The sequence below is a fragment of the Empidonax traillii genome, unplaced genomic scaffold, assembly GCF_003031625.1.
Source record: "Empidonax traillii isolate 1590-97213 ecotype Southwest subspecies unplaced genomic scaffold, ASM303162v1 scaffold293:size840699, whole genome shotgun sequence".
Taxonomy (NCBI): Eukaryota; Metazoa; Chordata; class Aves; order Passeriformes; family Tyrannidae; genus Empidonax; species Empidonax traillii.
In genome coordinates, this window is record NW_020955486.1 from 541,716 (window position 1) to 556,835 (window position 15,120).

A 15,120-nucleotide genomic window follows, 5' to 3' on the forward strand; every position below is an offset into this window, starting at 1 on the left:
GGGAAAGTCTGGCTCATGTATTCTTAGTAGTAGTCCATAAACATTGAGTTTGGTCATTCTGATGAAGTGACTGTGTTGTACCTTCATTATACAGATCTTACTGTCAGTTTACTATTTCTGAGCATTGTAGATGCTGCTGTACACAAGTGTCAGTTCAGCTCTTGGTGCTTCCTCCCTTCCTTTACTTTTGTTTCTTCCTCCGCTGCTGGTATTGTTAAACACCTATATTTCTTCATATCTGTTACCTGTGTTTTAGTGTAGACCTCCTGTAAACAGAAAGTGACTCCCTGAAGCAATTCTTACTGCTTCTACTTCTTCTGTTTTTAGTCTCTTATGATCTATCTCAATTGTGACATTTGTAAAAAGATAAATTATTATGGATAGCTAGGCTGTGGGGCAGTCAGATATATTATTTATTTCAAAATACGTTTTTAAATTCTGCAGAGCCTTCAAGTTGCACAGCTTAACTGTTACCTCCTTGATCCTTGCTGTCTGCTATAATTTGTGGCATTTATTTGTTGCATTTTGTTTTAACAGCACAATAGGAACTCTCTGAGGCTAATGGTCTGTGTGGATCTGTGATTTTCTGTGAACCCAGAAAGCAAATACGAAACTAGTGATTTAAGGTTTTTCTTAATATTAGCTTCCAAAAGATTGAAGTAAAGCTGTGTTACTCAAGGTTAAATGAAAAGTAGGGGACAACTGCTTTTTTTGTTCAATTGTTTTTCTACTTGTAGCTAAAATAAGCCATAAAATAAGCCATAAAATAAGCATCATTTTAGATAAATGTGAGCAAGTTTTGGACCTTTGTCCTTTAAAAGTAAAATTTGTGGATAGCTGAAAAACTAGCTGTTCTTGAGACCTATCTGGATGGAGAATAGTCTTGGCTTAGAGAAGTTCCAAGCAAGCTCTGTGAATTAACATGCATTAAATGATAGAATCATTTTATTGAGCAGTAATAAAATATTGAAGTCAGAGGGAAGGATGATGGGGAATTGCTATTTGCAGCTATGAAAGTGATGCATGTCATGTTAACTCCCAACCCAAACAAGTCATTCTAAGATTTGCTCTCATGAAACTTAAAATCCTCTGTTTTGTCCAATCATCAGCTTTAAACCTGTTCCTTGTCAGCGAAGACAACAAATCTTTTTGCTTGCCTCTGCCTGGGGGATGTGGAAAGCTGAGGTGGTCCTGTGTGATTAAATTAGATGAAAGACTTGCCTTCTACCAGTGAGACATGAAGTCTAATCAAGTGAAATGAGTTTTGAGATCTCAGCTCATTTCCTTGGGGAATATCTGCTTACATTACACAGTCACGACACCTAATTCATCACAGCTGATGCAGCTTTCGCTCAGAAGAGGACCTGGGACTGGGTAGCAGGGGACTTGATCACAAGTCTCCCCCTAAGGAGGAGCAGCTTAGTGAAGTTAAGATACAGCACAGTGAGCGGAGAGGTTTAATATGTTTTTTAAAATAAATCATCTATATTTCTGTGTATCAGACCTTTTTAGAATAGAGGGGCTTAGGCGTAAAATGGAGAAAGCTAGAAGTGACAAAAGGCACTTAGTACAGAGTGTAATTTATAAAATGATTGACGTACAAATGTTGAAGAACATACACAGTGAAGAGCAAAGTTGAGCTTCTTGTTACTTAAATTCTGTGATGTTGATTGATGTTTGTGGATTTCCATGTACTAAGGTATAAGGAAGTAAAGCCTATTCTGCTTCCCTGACTAACCAACTGTTTTTGTTTGTTTCTTCCAGGGCATTGTTATAACTCCACTTCTGCTCTTGCTTTTTGTAAGTATTGTGATCTTAATACATCTTTTTACTAGGTAGTCTTATACCTGTTCGGCAGTATATTTAAGGTATAAATTTGGGTGATTTTCACTCTGCTTAAAAAAATGAAGAAGATTTTTCTGGTCAGTGTTTGAAATAAACTATCTCCCAGGAAGGCCATCAAAGTGTATCACAATGAATGCAAACATTACTTGCACCTCATTCTAAGAGGACCAAAACCTATTGTTCTTGCAGTATTGCAAAACCACATGATATTAGTCTGGATAAAATCAAACGCATGCAAGGTAGGATTATAACTTGAGTCGTAGATCTCTTGTAGAACTTCTTCCATGTAGGAGCTGGACCAGATCATACTGATTTGAAATGTATGACAGACCAATTGTAAAAGCAATTCAGATAAACAGAGGCTTGCTTTTTGGACATCTAAGCCCATGGGTATTTTTGTGGTAGAGGATTGCAAGACAAATTACTGAAGCCCCTATGTATCACTAGGTGTGATGCTGCTTCGTTCGTGTTAGTTCAAGATTTTGTTTTCAACTGTTAGTCTTCAGTCAGGGCCTCGGATCCTTACATTTTATGGTGAAAGAAAAGGGAGAAAACCAGGTTTTATGTTCATGCTTATAAAGGAATGGATATTAGTCAGCATACAACGAAGAGGCTTTCATAGATGGGTAGTGGTTCTTCAGTAAATCTCTTGTCAGTTTGGAAGTCTTGATGCTTGGGGATTTGCTGACACAAATGGTGTGGTGTGATTCAAGTTACTGAGGACTGTGGCTTTGTGAAGAGCAGGGAAATAAGCTGAAGCACTTAAAGGATTTCAGGAGATGTATACGTGGTCTTTTATGTTTATCTTACTAATGGCTTTGTATGTAAGCCAGCACACTGGAAAGGGAGAGAAGCAATTTGTAAGTGGCACGCAAGTGGTGCACTGTTTATGGTAGGGATGCTTAAGCAGCATATGTACTGTACACAAATATGGCAGTGTAAACTGGGATAAATAGTACTGTGAAAGTGGCTGTAATATTATCAACTACTGCCTTAGTAAAACTGTGTGGGAAGATTTTTATTTTACTACAACAAATTGGGATTCATCTGATGTATCTGTCTTTACACACAAACTGCTTTGACTGTATCATATGTATATCGGTACACACCAGCAAAGCTCTCTGATATACCTGGGACCATAGACTTGCAGTAGGTTGAAAAAGATAACTGCTTTTTAAAAATGGGTGTTTTGATGTTCTTGCACTGAATACGCTGATTCTGGATGGTCTGCCTCACTGTTTTCCAGTCCTCTTCCTGTCGCGGTCGAGGCGGGAGGTGACATGGGTTTCAGGATACCAGTTTTTTTTTTATTGCAGCAGTACAGCTACCTTTATACAGTCCTGGGTGACACATGTACACACAGCATTGGTTTACAACTATCATAACAACTCATGATTGGACATAGCTACACATGTCCTAACACAATAGGTTAACACTCTAGCAGGAAACCCACTCTGTGTTACAGTCCTACTGTCCGTGGTTAACCCTCTGCCAGGTGTAAGAAGTTCCATCTTCGGTATCTCAGTTTACTGAGAGCCCAGAACCAGCTGGGCTCCCCCACATCTTCTCTCTTGTATGGAATGGGTTTCTTCCACAGATATTCATCCAGAGACCTGTGCCTTTGTTTCTCAGTGGCTGAAATGTCAGCTGTTACTGCTTTTGCACACTGGCAGCTTTCACCCGGCTATGCCTCACAGAGTTTTAGTAGTCAAAAGGGATATTTTCTGTAGAAACTGAAATGTTAAGGAAAGATCTGCATATCTTTCAAGCAAGATTCCTTTGGTGTCTTTATGGACAGATAGCAAGATATCCTGTCCCATAAATTGCAGTTTTCACCATTACTTCTCAGAAGAGGGGATAAAACTTCATTTGTGTAAGAACAGGAAGGCTAAGCGTATGTCTCTGTTCTTCCTACCAGCCCTGGAGACATTTGTATGAGAAGTTTGTAAAATGCACAATGATTGTTGGGCGGTTTGTAACATGACTCGAGAGTTGTTTTTCTTGAGGAAGATGTGCACATGAATTATTTTTTCATCGGAGTGATAAACAAACTAGTCTGGGGATGAGGGGAGTTACAAAAACTGCATTTTTTGTTGCAAGGCCCAAAACTTAAGCACTTCTCTTGGGGTTTATAAATATTTAAAACTTCTTGAGGTCTTTGCTGAGGGTTTCAGACATGAAGAGCAGCATTCAGGTCAGCCCAAAAGCACATCTTGCTTAGATGAAATCTGCCTTCTCTGAAGGTTAGTTTATCCAGAGGTAAGTATTTGGGATAGCAAACTAAACATGCACACCCTGATGCACTGTCCTTGTACCCTGATAGTCTGTGATTTGGACTGCTGAAACCTTTCTTCTCTCATGAACCTGTCTAGTTTTCCTTTGAGTTTCCTTGATGCATCAGGCCTGGCTGACATATAGTAGATTCAAGCACACAGTTCACAGGTTTCTGTTTTCTTGTTTACAACCTGCAGCTCGATCACTTCATTGTGGTACTGTGGAGTTACTGCAGAATGACAATGGCTAGTAATTTCCTGGTTATCTTTTCCGGACCATTCATCAGTTTAGTCATGCATCTTAGCCTTAGTAGTTAATTAATAAAGGGTGGAATTTCAAGTCTCAAAATAAAGCTCCTTTTTACCTCAACAATAACGAAGCTGGGCTTCTGAATACTTACTATTCATGGACCTTTGAAGTCAATATCATCAATGAATTTTAATTCCTCAGGCTGGTACTCATGATCACTAACTCTTCCACAGAGTCATACTGTGACAACGCAACATAGTCTGAATGCTGTTTTGCATTAGTGATCATATTTGTTAGTCTCCCTGTTTACAGTACATAAGATAACCTTAGTGCTGCCAGAAATCAAATACATTGTTGTCTATAAAGTTGTTTTTGTTATGTAGCTTAACCTGAGGTAGCAGTCATCGTTTATATTTTGACCTATATGCACCAGAGAATATAATGTTCTAAACTGCCTTTTCCATTCATAATTGCCTAGTAATGTAAATATATTGATAAAGGCATATTGAAGCTATAATAAATAATGCATTAATAAAAATAATTTATTATCTTAAATGGATGGTGTTGAACGCAATCTCATCAGTTACGTTTCTGAAAAGTGTATTTTTACCGTGCAATTTCTGGTGTAAGGCTTACTCAAAATTAATATTCTGATAGGTTCTGATCAATTAAACCTTAAATACTGTGCATATGAGTACTGAACTTATCCTTGTGAAGAATCTTAGCTAAACTTTATAAAGAACACCTGACTTTGCCACAGATACCTCTGATTAACACTTTGCCTATTGAATCTATTGAATTTTTTATTTACCTATTAAAGCTATTGCCTATTGAAGCTATTGAATTCAGCTTCCAGCTACTTTAATCAGCAATATCATCATCCTGATGTTAACCCTTGTTATTAACTGTTAATATGTCGTATTCCCAGCAAAGATGTTACAAATGGGCAATGTCCCATAAACTATATATAATTGATTAGGGTTCATATATGTGGTGAGCCGAAGTGTTGAAACAAAGTGCTGTGAGTTACATCGGTTTCAAGTTAACATGAGTTTACACTGTTCACATTTCTATGCAACATTCTGCACTGTTTCATTAATGATGGTTAGGAGGCTGTGTACCAAAGCATTCAGAGAAGGATGCAGTCTGTCTTCCTCTTGTCAGGTCATATAATTAGCTGAAACCAGAGGTGACACATTGATCATGAAATTGTTTAAAGAAGAGAAGTAAGTTTTATTTTATCAAAGGGATCTGGGGGGGAAAAACCCCCCACCAACTAGAATAAGTGTAGACTAAATTTTGCTTTTGGAAATAACTATATTGCTATCAATAAATAATGACTACTAATCAGTTAAGTAATGGCTGAGGAAGTAAGGCACTTGGGTATGACTGGCCATCTTTACCTATCATATAACTTGTTCTCTGTGTGCAGTTAATTTCCTTCAGTATTTGTAATAACATTATATATTTCCTAATAATAGTTTATGATTTTAATTCATAAGTATGCTGCATTTGGGCCCATTTATGTTACTAAAAGACAGTTAAATGAAAGGTGTCATCGTACTGTGAAGATAATAGTTCTGTAATCTCTTTGATAACCTCAAGGTGTCAACACCTTTTTATGAAGTCTCATTTGCAATACACTGTTTCAGGAGCACTGAACCCTGCAACAGTGGTAGCTGTATCATCTCATTAACATGCCCTTAGATTGTAACTTTAGTCATAAAAAACAGGAGTATGTAGGAATGGAGGTTTATTTTCTTTGAGGGATTTCATATGCCTTTGTATTGCACAGAATGGAGGCCAACCTGATGCCTCAGCAAGGTAATCTCTCTTGGATTTGCTTTGGAAACAGCATGGGCACAGATGTTGTACTAACACGTAAGGGAATGATGCAGTTCTCTTTCTTTCTACTTTCCAGCTGTGCTGGGTTAGAGTTGCCCTATCTGTCCTTAAAGCTGGCCGAGCACATGGACTGGGCAATTTTACCATGCCACACAAACTTACGATTTTGTTGAATGTAACAGGTGTAAAAATAGAAGCAGCCAGTCATCTGCACCTGTTGTAGCCAAATGTGATGCTGTGGTTTTTACGGCACAGTATCCCACCTCTGCCACCTCCTCGGTATTACCCTTCTGGTGAGAGTTGGTGCTTGACAGATGTGGTCTCGTCAGTTTGCTGGAAGCACAACCAGTTAGCTATCAAAGTAACGAAAGTCCAAGTGTCTGAATCTGTATTTTTATTGAAAGACTAAAAGAAATGTTAGAGATAAGTCAGTATTTTACATTTTTATGTACTTCACATTCTTCAGAAGCATGCCATTTAATGTGGAGTGTTAAAGAGCCAATGCAAAATTCACATGGAGGTTTTGCCAAGTGTATTTTTAAAAACACATACAACTGTCAGGCATTACTCCCCTGTTAGCTGTTTTACCAGCGAAGACTACCATGACATTTGTGTCAAAATGAAATCTTCCCAAGGCTTTGTCAGCTTGCTCCTGCTCTTGATTTATTCAGTTATGTTTTCTTTTCTGATACCCTCTCAAATTCCTGAATTTTGTAGTGGGTATTTTTATGTTGGCATTGTAGTGATGATGCTGTAAGTACTAGCAAGTAGCAGTGCTGAAAGAATTCAGGAGTAGATAAGTGAAGAAAATTCAGTGCAAGTATCACAGAGAAAAGTGAAATAAAATGAGTGGTGAATAAGGACACAAGTGAAATTAGAAACTGATAGAAATACTGAAAAGCTTTCCCCTGTACTCACAAGCTTTAAATTAAAACACGGGTTTAAAAGTTGTTGATACTCCCCAAATTTTTGCCAAGTCTTTTCCAATCCCATGTAATTCAGATTAATCTCTTTATTGAAAGACACTGTCAGTACCTATTTTGGTTTTAAACTGAATTTCTACACACTATGTCTTGTTTTTTTAACTCTCAAGCACTTGTTAAATGAGAGTTGATACCACTCAAATGAATCATTAAATATGCAAATATTTTAGTAGCTGAAAAGCCCTGGAAGTTGATAAGGAAGTTGCAGCTAATGGATTTCACTAGTATGTGACAAAGGGCTGATTACAGAGAGGGGGAGAGGGAGGGGAAGCAGCACAGTGCATTAGCTGTTAACAGATCAACTCATTCATGTAGAAGATTGAAAATGCGTCATTATTTCTACCTGGTTAATTATCTCACCGTTTCCTTTCTTCTTTAATCAAAAACAAAATTCTTTGATCTGATCCAAAATTTTTACAATTAACCAAAACTTTTTAATGACTGTTGTGAAATATTTGCTTAATAATTTTATTCCTTTTTTCATATTCACCTTTTTTGGCTTTTTTTTTTAAATTGGAAACAAGTAACAGAATGATAGGGACCCTCCTGTGTTCCTGACGCACACACACACAAAATATTGTGAATTTGTCTAGGTAGAAAACTCTAAATATGTAATGTTTCTGTGGAGGACTTGCTCTTCTACGTGTTACTGCTCTTGAAATTTTCATCTGTACAATGCTAGGGGAGCCTTTTAAGTACTCAACCTGCTTCCACATAGCAGAAGCTAACCACACATCTTAGTAGGATCATAGAACCAGGCTACCAGGAGGATCCCAGCCTGACTCAGCCAGTCCGCCTCTTTTCCATGCTGTGCAATTCACTCAAATCTGAACATCAGCTAACTTACAAGTAAGGATTTTTGTTCTTCCTCCCCCCTTTGCAATCCTAGAAACATGTGTCTCTGATCAACAGAAAATTAATTTCCAGTAAGTATTGGTGGAAGGTGTTTTATACATTTTTCTTTGCTGTCTGTGACACCAGAATAGCACTTCTCTGAAATTTATCACTCTGGCTCAGATTTTCTCTTTCCTAGTCTTCAGTCAGCTAGGCTGAACAGGCCATGCATTTCTAATCTTAAAAGTGTAAATACAAAAAACATTGATAAAACAAATCCCTTGTTCTGAGGTATCTTGTGCATCTACTCCAGTTTTAATTCCTTTTTTGGCCCAGGTAGTATGAATTCTGCACAGTTGCCCAGTGTTTTTCACAAGGTCTTATCTAGGCCTTGTGCAATGTCACAAGTATCCCCTACCTTCACTGATTTATTTCTACTCGTGCATCACAGCTGCCATTTTCATGGATACACAGTATTCATGGTTCTTAATTACCATTTATTTGCTAATCTCTGTCTTTCCAGTTGCTGCTTGCTTTCAGCAGAATTTTTAGAAGCTAGTCCCTAAGTCCCAGCTCTCCAAGGGTATTAATCATATAATTCCCATTTAGGTGCTTTTGGGTTGTAAACTTGATCTTGTTTCTTTGCATTAGCCCTCAAGATCATTGTACCATGGTAAAGTGGAAGAGTAGCTCTGGTGTATTTCAGATGAAGAATGGTTATTTTTACAGCTCTATAAAAGGCTTTAAAATCGACAGCTATGTTTGGATTGGCTTGGTATTTAATGTGTCACTGGGGAACCCAGGCAGGATCAGGCATCTGTGAGCACTTTAACAAGGGAACCCCAAAATATACAGTCTCATTGCACAAGCCAGGGGAAAGAAAAAAAAGTCAGATTGTCAGCTTTTCCTTTTCCATACTTCTGATTATGAAACTTTGATTTTTTAAATTTTTTTTTTTTTTTTTTTGAAACAGAACTGCAGGGTGTATGTAGACACCTTTTATATTTGTGCCAAATCAATTCCCACAGCCACACAAGCATATAGAATATGCAGGAATTTTCAGAATATACCTAGTTCTTTAGCAGACCTAAGTATTTATATTTGATTTTTAAAAATAACAGTGAAAGGTCTGTTTGGTAAAATGCATGGCTGCCAAACCATTGGTGTGATCTCTGTTGTACCTTAGCCCCCTTCTGAGAGAAGAGACAACTTACAGTCTTTTCATAGGCATAATTAAAAGCTTTTTTTAAAAATTTAAATCCATTCTGTAGAAACTCCATTCTTAGTGATATGCTTCCCCTTCCCTTCCCTCTCGACCCAATTTGAGGTGGACTATTTCAGTACCAGTGACTCCTGGTCAGGGGCTGGGATGGCAACTCTCTGTCGGCATCTTTTACACGGCTTCTCTGCCTTATCAAGATACAGGAATGCTCTGCACGTGAATGCCTTTAAAGCAGTGGGGTAGGAGGAACATCCCAGTGACCTGTTTAGACTGATGGGAGATGTTATGTAGGAGTGACCACTTCACCTCTTTTGACCTCATACTTGGAGCTGGGAGCTGGCCTCTGTGGAACTCATAGGAGTACATCAGCGCTCTTCCCACTGCTTCCAACTTCCCAGTTTTCCCAGATCTTCCGCATCATTACTGCCCATGGCAATGTATTCACTGCAAAGCACTTCCATTTGCCACATACCTGGATTACTGCTGTAATTTTTCTGCTGTAGCATGGCATGCTGCAATGACTGGATCAGGATAAGGGCTCGGGAAATAGTCCAAAGCAAGGGAGGTGTTAGTTCAGTTGGTCACTCTTGTTCATTGTCCTTCATTACTAAACTGGACCCCATCCACACCTTTTCCAAAAGTGCATCACATTCCATGTCCTTTTTGTAATGGGTCTGCCACCCACAACAGGATGTAAAGGCATGGGGTGGTCCAGACAGGCCTCTAATGCAGCTGGATCTGGACTGGATTAGAGTAGCCAGAAGCAGTGACAATACAGCACTGAACACCAACTTTCAAGATGGATGTCAGAGTAGCCAGACCTGAAGGTGGAAAAGAAAAGCTTAAATTGAACAGCTCCCATCAGAGAGCAGCCAGTGCCCCCCACCACTGGTTCTGCCCTGTTTTCACCCTTGCCTTGCTTCCTCCTCTGTGCTCCACAGCCGGTGAGGCTGAAGCCAGCTGATGGTGTGTGAAGAGCACAAAGACACAGCCCGAGGAAGCCTGTTAATTGCAGGAGAACATTGGAAGAGTAAAAGCCACCCCCAAAGGAGAACTACCTCCAAAGTGGACTCAGTGTGTCACTGGGCTGTAATTTGGTGTGACTGGTAGGACATGTGCTTCTTTTGAGCCAGTGGCAGTGTAGAGATGGGAACACTCAATGTGATACCTGTCTGGTCTGCCAGAAAGATAAGAATGGAGCATCTGGCTTGTGGAGGCAATCTAGGCTTGGGAGATGGAATTGTCTCGTTTTCATGCAGGAAGATTGTTTTTTGCACTTTGTTTTTTACCATATCCAGTTAAATATAGCCTTTCAATTAAGGATAAGCCAATGTTTCTGCCACAAACTCATAGAGAAACCCACTAAATAATTTGTCAGGGTTTTTTTTCTCTTGAGAAGAAAGGTCTAGGACTAAATTAGCAAGAATGCTGCAGGTCAGGTTTGAAGTACTGCATGGTGACAGAATTGTTTGGAAAGATTTGCCTGGAATTCTCTTTCTGCTTACTGCGTTGTCCTGTTGAAATCACTCTGATTATTTAAGCGAAAAGTGCCTTTCCCCAAGCAAGAATTTTCAGGGTCTTTTTTTCAATAGTGAATCTATTAAAGCAGGGCTGGCTTACTAATAAACCTTTAACTGAAATGCTACTATCCAGAACATCACATAACGATCTCTTTACAATATCAAACTTCTTTTTAAAAAAAGTTTTAAAATAAACATAGACAATATGGAGGTGGCATGAAAATTTGTGATTCCTGTTAAATTAAATGGTGCATTTTATCTTCTGTAAGTCATTCCAATCAGGTGTTTGTTTTGGTTTTTATCAGCTATAAATCAGCAGTTTGATTCTATGATGTTTTTACACCAGTTCTTATAATACTTCTGTTTACCAATGAAAAAGATTCATTTTTGGCCCTGGATATTATTATAACCAAGGATAGCAGCCAAATATAATCAGTCATTTTAACATAATGCTAATGTTGGTGCAATGCGGATTTAGGTGGTGTTCTTTTAGAAAAAAAAAGTAATTTCATGACAGCGCAGAACTTAGTTTGATCCAACTAAAACCTAACCACTGGAACAGGCTCCTCAGGGAAGTGGTCAGAGCACCAAGCCTGTCTGCGTTCAAGAAGCATTCGTACAATGTTCTCAGGTACATGGTGTGATTCTTGGGAATGGTCCTCCTGCAGAGCCAGGAGTTGGACTCAGTGATCCTGGTGGGTCCCTTCCGACTCAGCATATTCTGTGATTCTGTGAAAATCATTTTTGTTCATTCAGACAGGCAACATCTGAGAGTCCATGGGACAACTTAGTGTTGTGAGCCTGATGATTTCACATGCTGCAAATGTTGAGAGGATCCTGGTCAAATTATGCTTCCATTAGCTGTGTGTCCTTTAGCAGTTTTGATTTTTCATCATTAGCCACTTTATGTTCAGAGTCTGGGTTAAAAAGGTTTTTTTTTCTATATGATTGAGAAGCTCCTACCCTTTCTTCAGCCTTTATCTCATCTTCTGTGGCTTTCCCAGGGAATAGATTAGGGTTAAGATAATATGGGACTTGATAGACATTATCTAACAGATAGTTTCTAAAGAAAACCAGTCCACTGAAGTTATTGTCAAAATATACATCAGGGCAACCAAGCTGAGAAGTCTGTCTGAAGAAGTAACCTCAGTGCCACAGGTGGGATGGGGAAGTCTAACACACTACAGTGCATGAAGGGAGGACAGAGCAAACACACTGCTGTGAACCTCTTTGTCCAGGTGAGGTATAGCAGAGTGTCAGGACCTCCTGAAGACCCCAGAAAAAAAGCTATTCTGTACAAAGTAATGGGAGGTGCTGGAGACTGGCAGAAGAATAGGATTCTCAAGTGTCAACTGAAAGAGGGTCAAAAATACATGGTTGGTCAGAGGATCATGCATGGGAGGATTCATGTTATAAGCAGAAAAACTTGTCTTTTTTTACAAAAGGGAGAGAGGTTTTCCCTACAAAACAGATGTAGCTGAAGAAATCATTTCCTCTGGGCAAAAGGAAGGTTGAATAAAATTTTTTTTTTTTGTTATTAATTATGACATTTTGGACTGATATGTGGACTTTTGTTTCATTTAAAGTGTAATCAGGGTGAGAGAGTCACCTGAAACAGTCTGCCTTTTCGTGGCCCAGATAACACCGAGATGAGCCTAAACAGGTGGGGTGGAGTTGATAGGGTGAAGAACCATAGGCTGATATCCTGATATAGAGAAGTGGGTTTTAAAATAAAAAAATTTTACATTACCGAGGTAAATTGGTCGGTATCCCAAAAACAGTACCTGTAATTCAGTTCCTGATTACGTAAAAATCACAACAAAACAAAACCCTAAAAAACCCACACCCAAACCAGAACATATCCTGATGTATACAACAAGTGCTTAAAAATCCACAACAGTTTGAAGACACTACATTTGAAGTAATATTTTAAAAAGCTGGCAAGACTATGCCTTTTTCAGCAGTATGTTATATTGTTGAACAGTTTTTCATTCCTGACTTAGAAACTGATTATGCATCCACTGAGCATAAAACTTAGAAGTCGTGAGCAAAGTCCAAACAATGTTTTTATAAAAATGCACAGGAGCCACTGCCAAAGTGTCATAGTTTTGTGAAGCTATGCAGAGTATACTGGCATGCAGACTGCTTGGTTAGACCCACTCCTCTGTGGCCCAGGCAGATTTTAAAGTTTAAAAATCTTCGCTTTCACTTGAAAAGACTTTCTTGAGTACACAGTATGTAATGCTTTTAGCTCCTCAGCATATAACAAAAAATAAGTCCAAATACAATTCGAAAGAATACGAATATTTTAACATTTCAGAGGCTCCTTTCAAGAATTAAAACAACAAGGAGACCATTAGTGTTATGATGGAGTTCTGTGCTTTCTGCAAGGAATCACACAGAGAGTGCCGTGTCCCTGGAGAATGTAGCTGCACTGCCTGACTTTGGGTCCTTGTGTGGGTGGTGTGACTCTTACCCTGAAAGCATTTTACTTCTGTTTCTTGACTCCATGGGAAATTCAGCCTCCTTAATGTCAGTGCTCTCACTTGTACCTTACTTGCAGACCAAAATACTCAGTTGTGACATCATCTTCAGCTCCCCTTCTGTGCCCACATTGTTGAAATTGGAGGTGATGATGACAAGATGCTGTAATTTATTAAGTGTCCAGACTGAGTCTTACCAGATGTTGCCAGTTAAGGTAGCACATAGGAAACAACCATACCCTGTACATTCCTTCCAAGACTCTCTACCTGGAGTCTATTCAGAAAGGCATGTTCACCCATTTCCCGAGTAGTGCATGTACAGAAAAGCGGTGCTTATACAAACAGACCACTCCAAAAGTGGTATGCATAATTGGTGTTTTCTCATTAGATTATTTCCTTTAGGTAAAGGTTGCAGTTGTACATTTCTGCATAATGTAAAATATTTCAGTGAAATCTCTGATTTTCTGTGTTTTGAATTTATGAAGAAACTTGTTTTATGCCAAACCCACTTTTATGGCCATATGTTGATTTTTCGAGGCATAGTTACAGAAAGTCACTAGATTGCATGATCACCTTGTCTGTCATGCGTGCAGGTAGCTTTGAAAGGAAGATAAGTGTCAAAAGTATAAAGCAATCTGAGAGTAATTTATGAGAATGATGTATGTGAGAAATCAGGTTATTTAGGAAATCAGCACTGTTTAGATGGAGCTGAAAAGATTCTGAATTCTGTCATCACTCTGAGGATCTTTAAAGTGAAATACAAAATATAAAATAATGTGGATTTGTGGAATCCTCAGTGGTGTGTCATGTACCTCATCATGAAGCAAATGAGTGTCTGTGGAAGCTCTGACAATGCTATTCAGTCTTCTTAATATATATTCTTAATGCATATTCTATTGCTGTTAAAGAGATGTTAACTTACATTAAATGAAGCTTTTCATTCACCTAGCCTAAAGCAAGTCCAATCAGAATGTAAAAAAACCTGCATATTTTTGTAAGCAGGTAGTAGTTTGCAAAAATCCCACTGACTGGGTGTTCACATTTTCTACCTGCATCTTAAAAAAAATACTTCTAGCATTTACAGTCGTAATTAAAGAGATCACCTATTTGAAGACTAAGCCTGTCACAGTTCAGGTGTCTTAATGAAAGAATAGTTACATACTTTCAGTAAATCCCTTTTTTAACAGCATTGAGATAAAACATCTTCACTATTTTATTGTTTTCATTTATTTATTGAAATAACATTGATTTTTTTTGCTTCATGTTTGTATAAATGGTTAGGTAAGTTGAGCTAACTGTTTAGTTAGGAAGATTCACTCTCTCTCTTTAGACTATCATCCTACAGATGCTGGTGTAATTTACTTGGTGTATATGTGTAGCAGGTTTTCCATTAAATGATTATTTTATAACCTAAGGTAATATTTTCATCAAGATTCAATCAGAGATTGGTTAAGTTTTGTTCTTGTGGGATATGAAATGCTTCATTGTGACTTGACCATTAAACATGTGTGCACCTAATCCCAAGTTAGGACATGTGCTTCCAAGTTTTTGTGTGTAAAATAAAATGCATATTAATGTGTGATATCTGTATATGAAATCTACAGATACTAAGAAAAAGTGCAATGTTAATGATATCTTTTTGTTTTGCAGCTTGGATCATCCTCCTCTGTGCCTTTTACATCTATATTCTTGCAGCTGTTTATGACTGTTGTAGTCCCTCTTATTATTGGACAGGTATGTCTTTTAAATATACATTCTTATTTTAAAAAGTAAGATAAAGAGAGCTATCTTAAAGACAGACTGGCAACCTGATAAGCTGCCACATAGGAACTGCCTCAGGATAGTGAAGTCTAATATCAGAGAAA

The 15,120-nt window shown here is 38.3% G+C and overlaps 1 protein-coding gene across 5 annotated transcripts in view; it reads left to right on the top strand.

Moving 5' to 3' along the window:
* Positions 1 to 15,120, top strand: part of SLC10A7 (solute carrier family 10 member 7) — a 149,219-nt gene that overhangs the window by 96,233 nt on the left and 37,866 nt on the right. For 3 of the 5 annotated variants that reach the window (XM_027890643.1, XM_027890644.1, XM_027890645.1), the window contains 2 exons: positions 1,765 to 1,800; positions 14,906 to 14,989. In XM_027890643.1, coding sequence (XP_027746444.1) covers positions 1,765 to 1,800; positions 14,906 to 14,989 — 120 coding nt within the window. Of the gene's footprint in view, positions 1 to 1,764; positions 1,801 to 14,905; positions 14,990 to 15,120 lie in introns of those variants that run through there. The other 2 variants (XR_003571976.1, XR_003571977.1) reach the window with 2 other exon arrangements.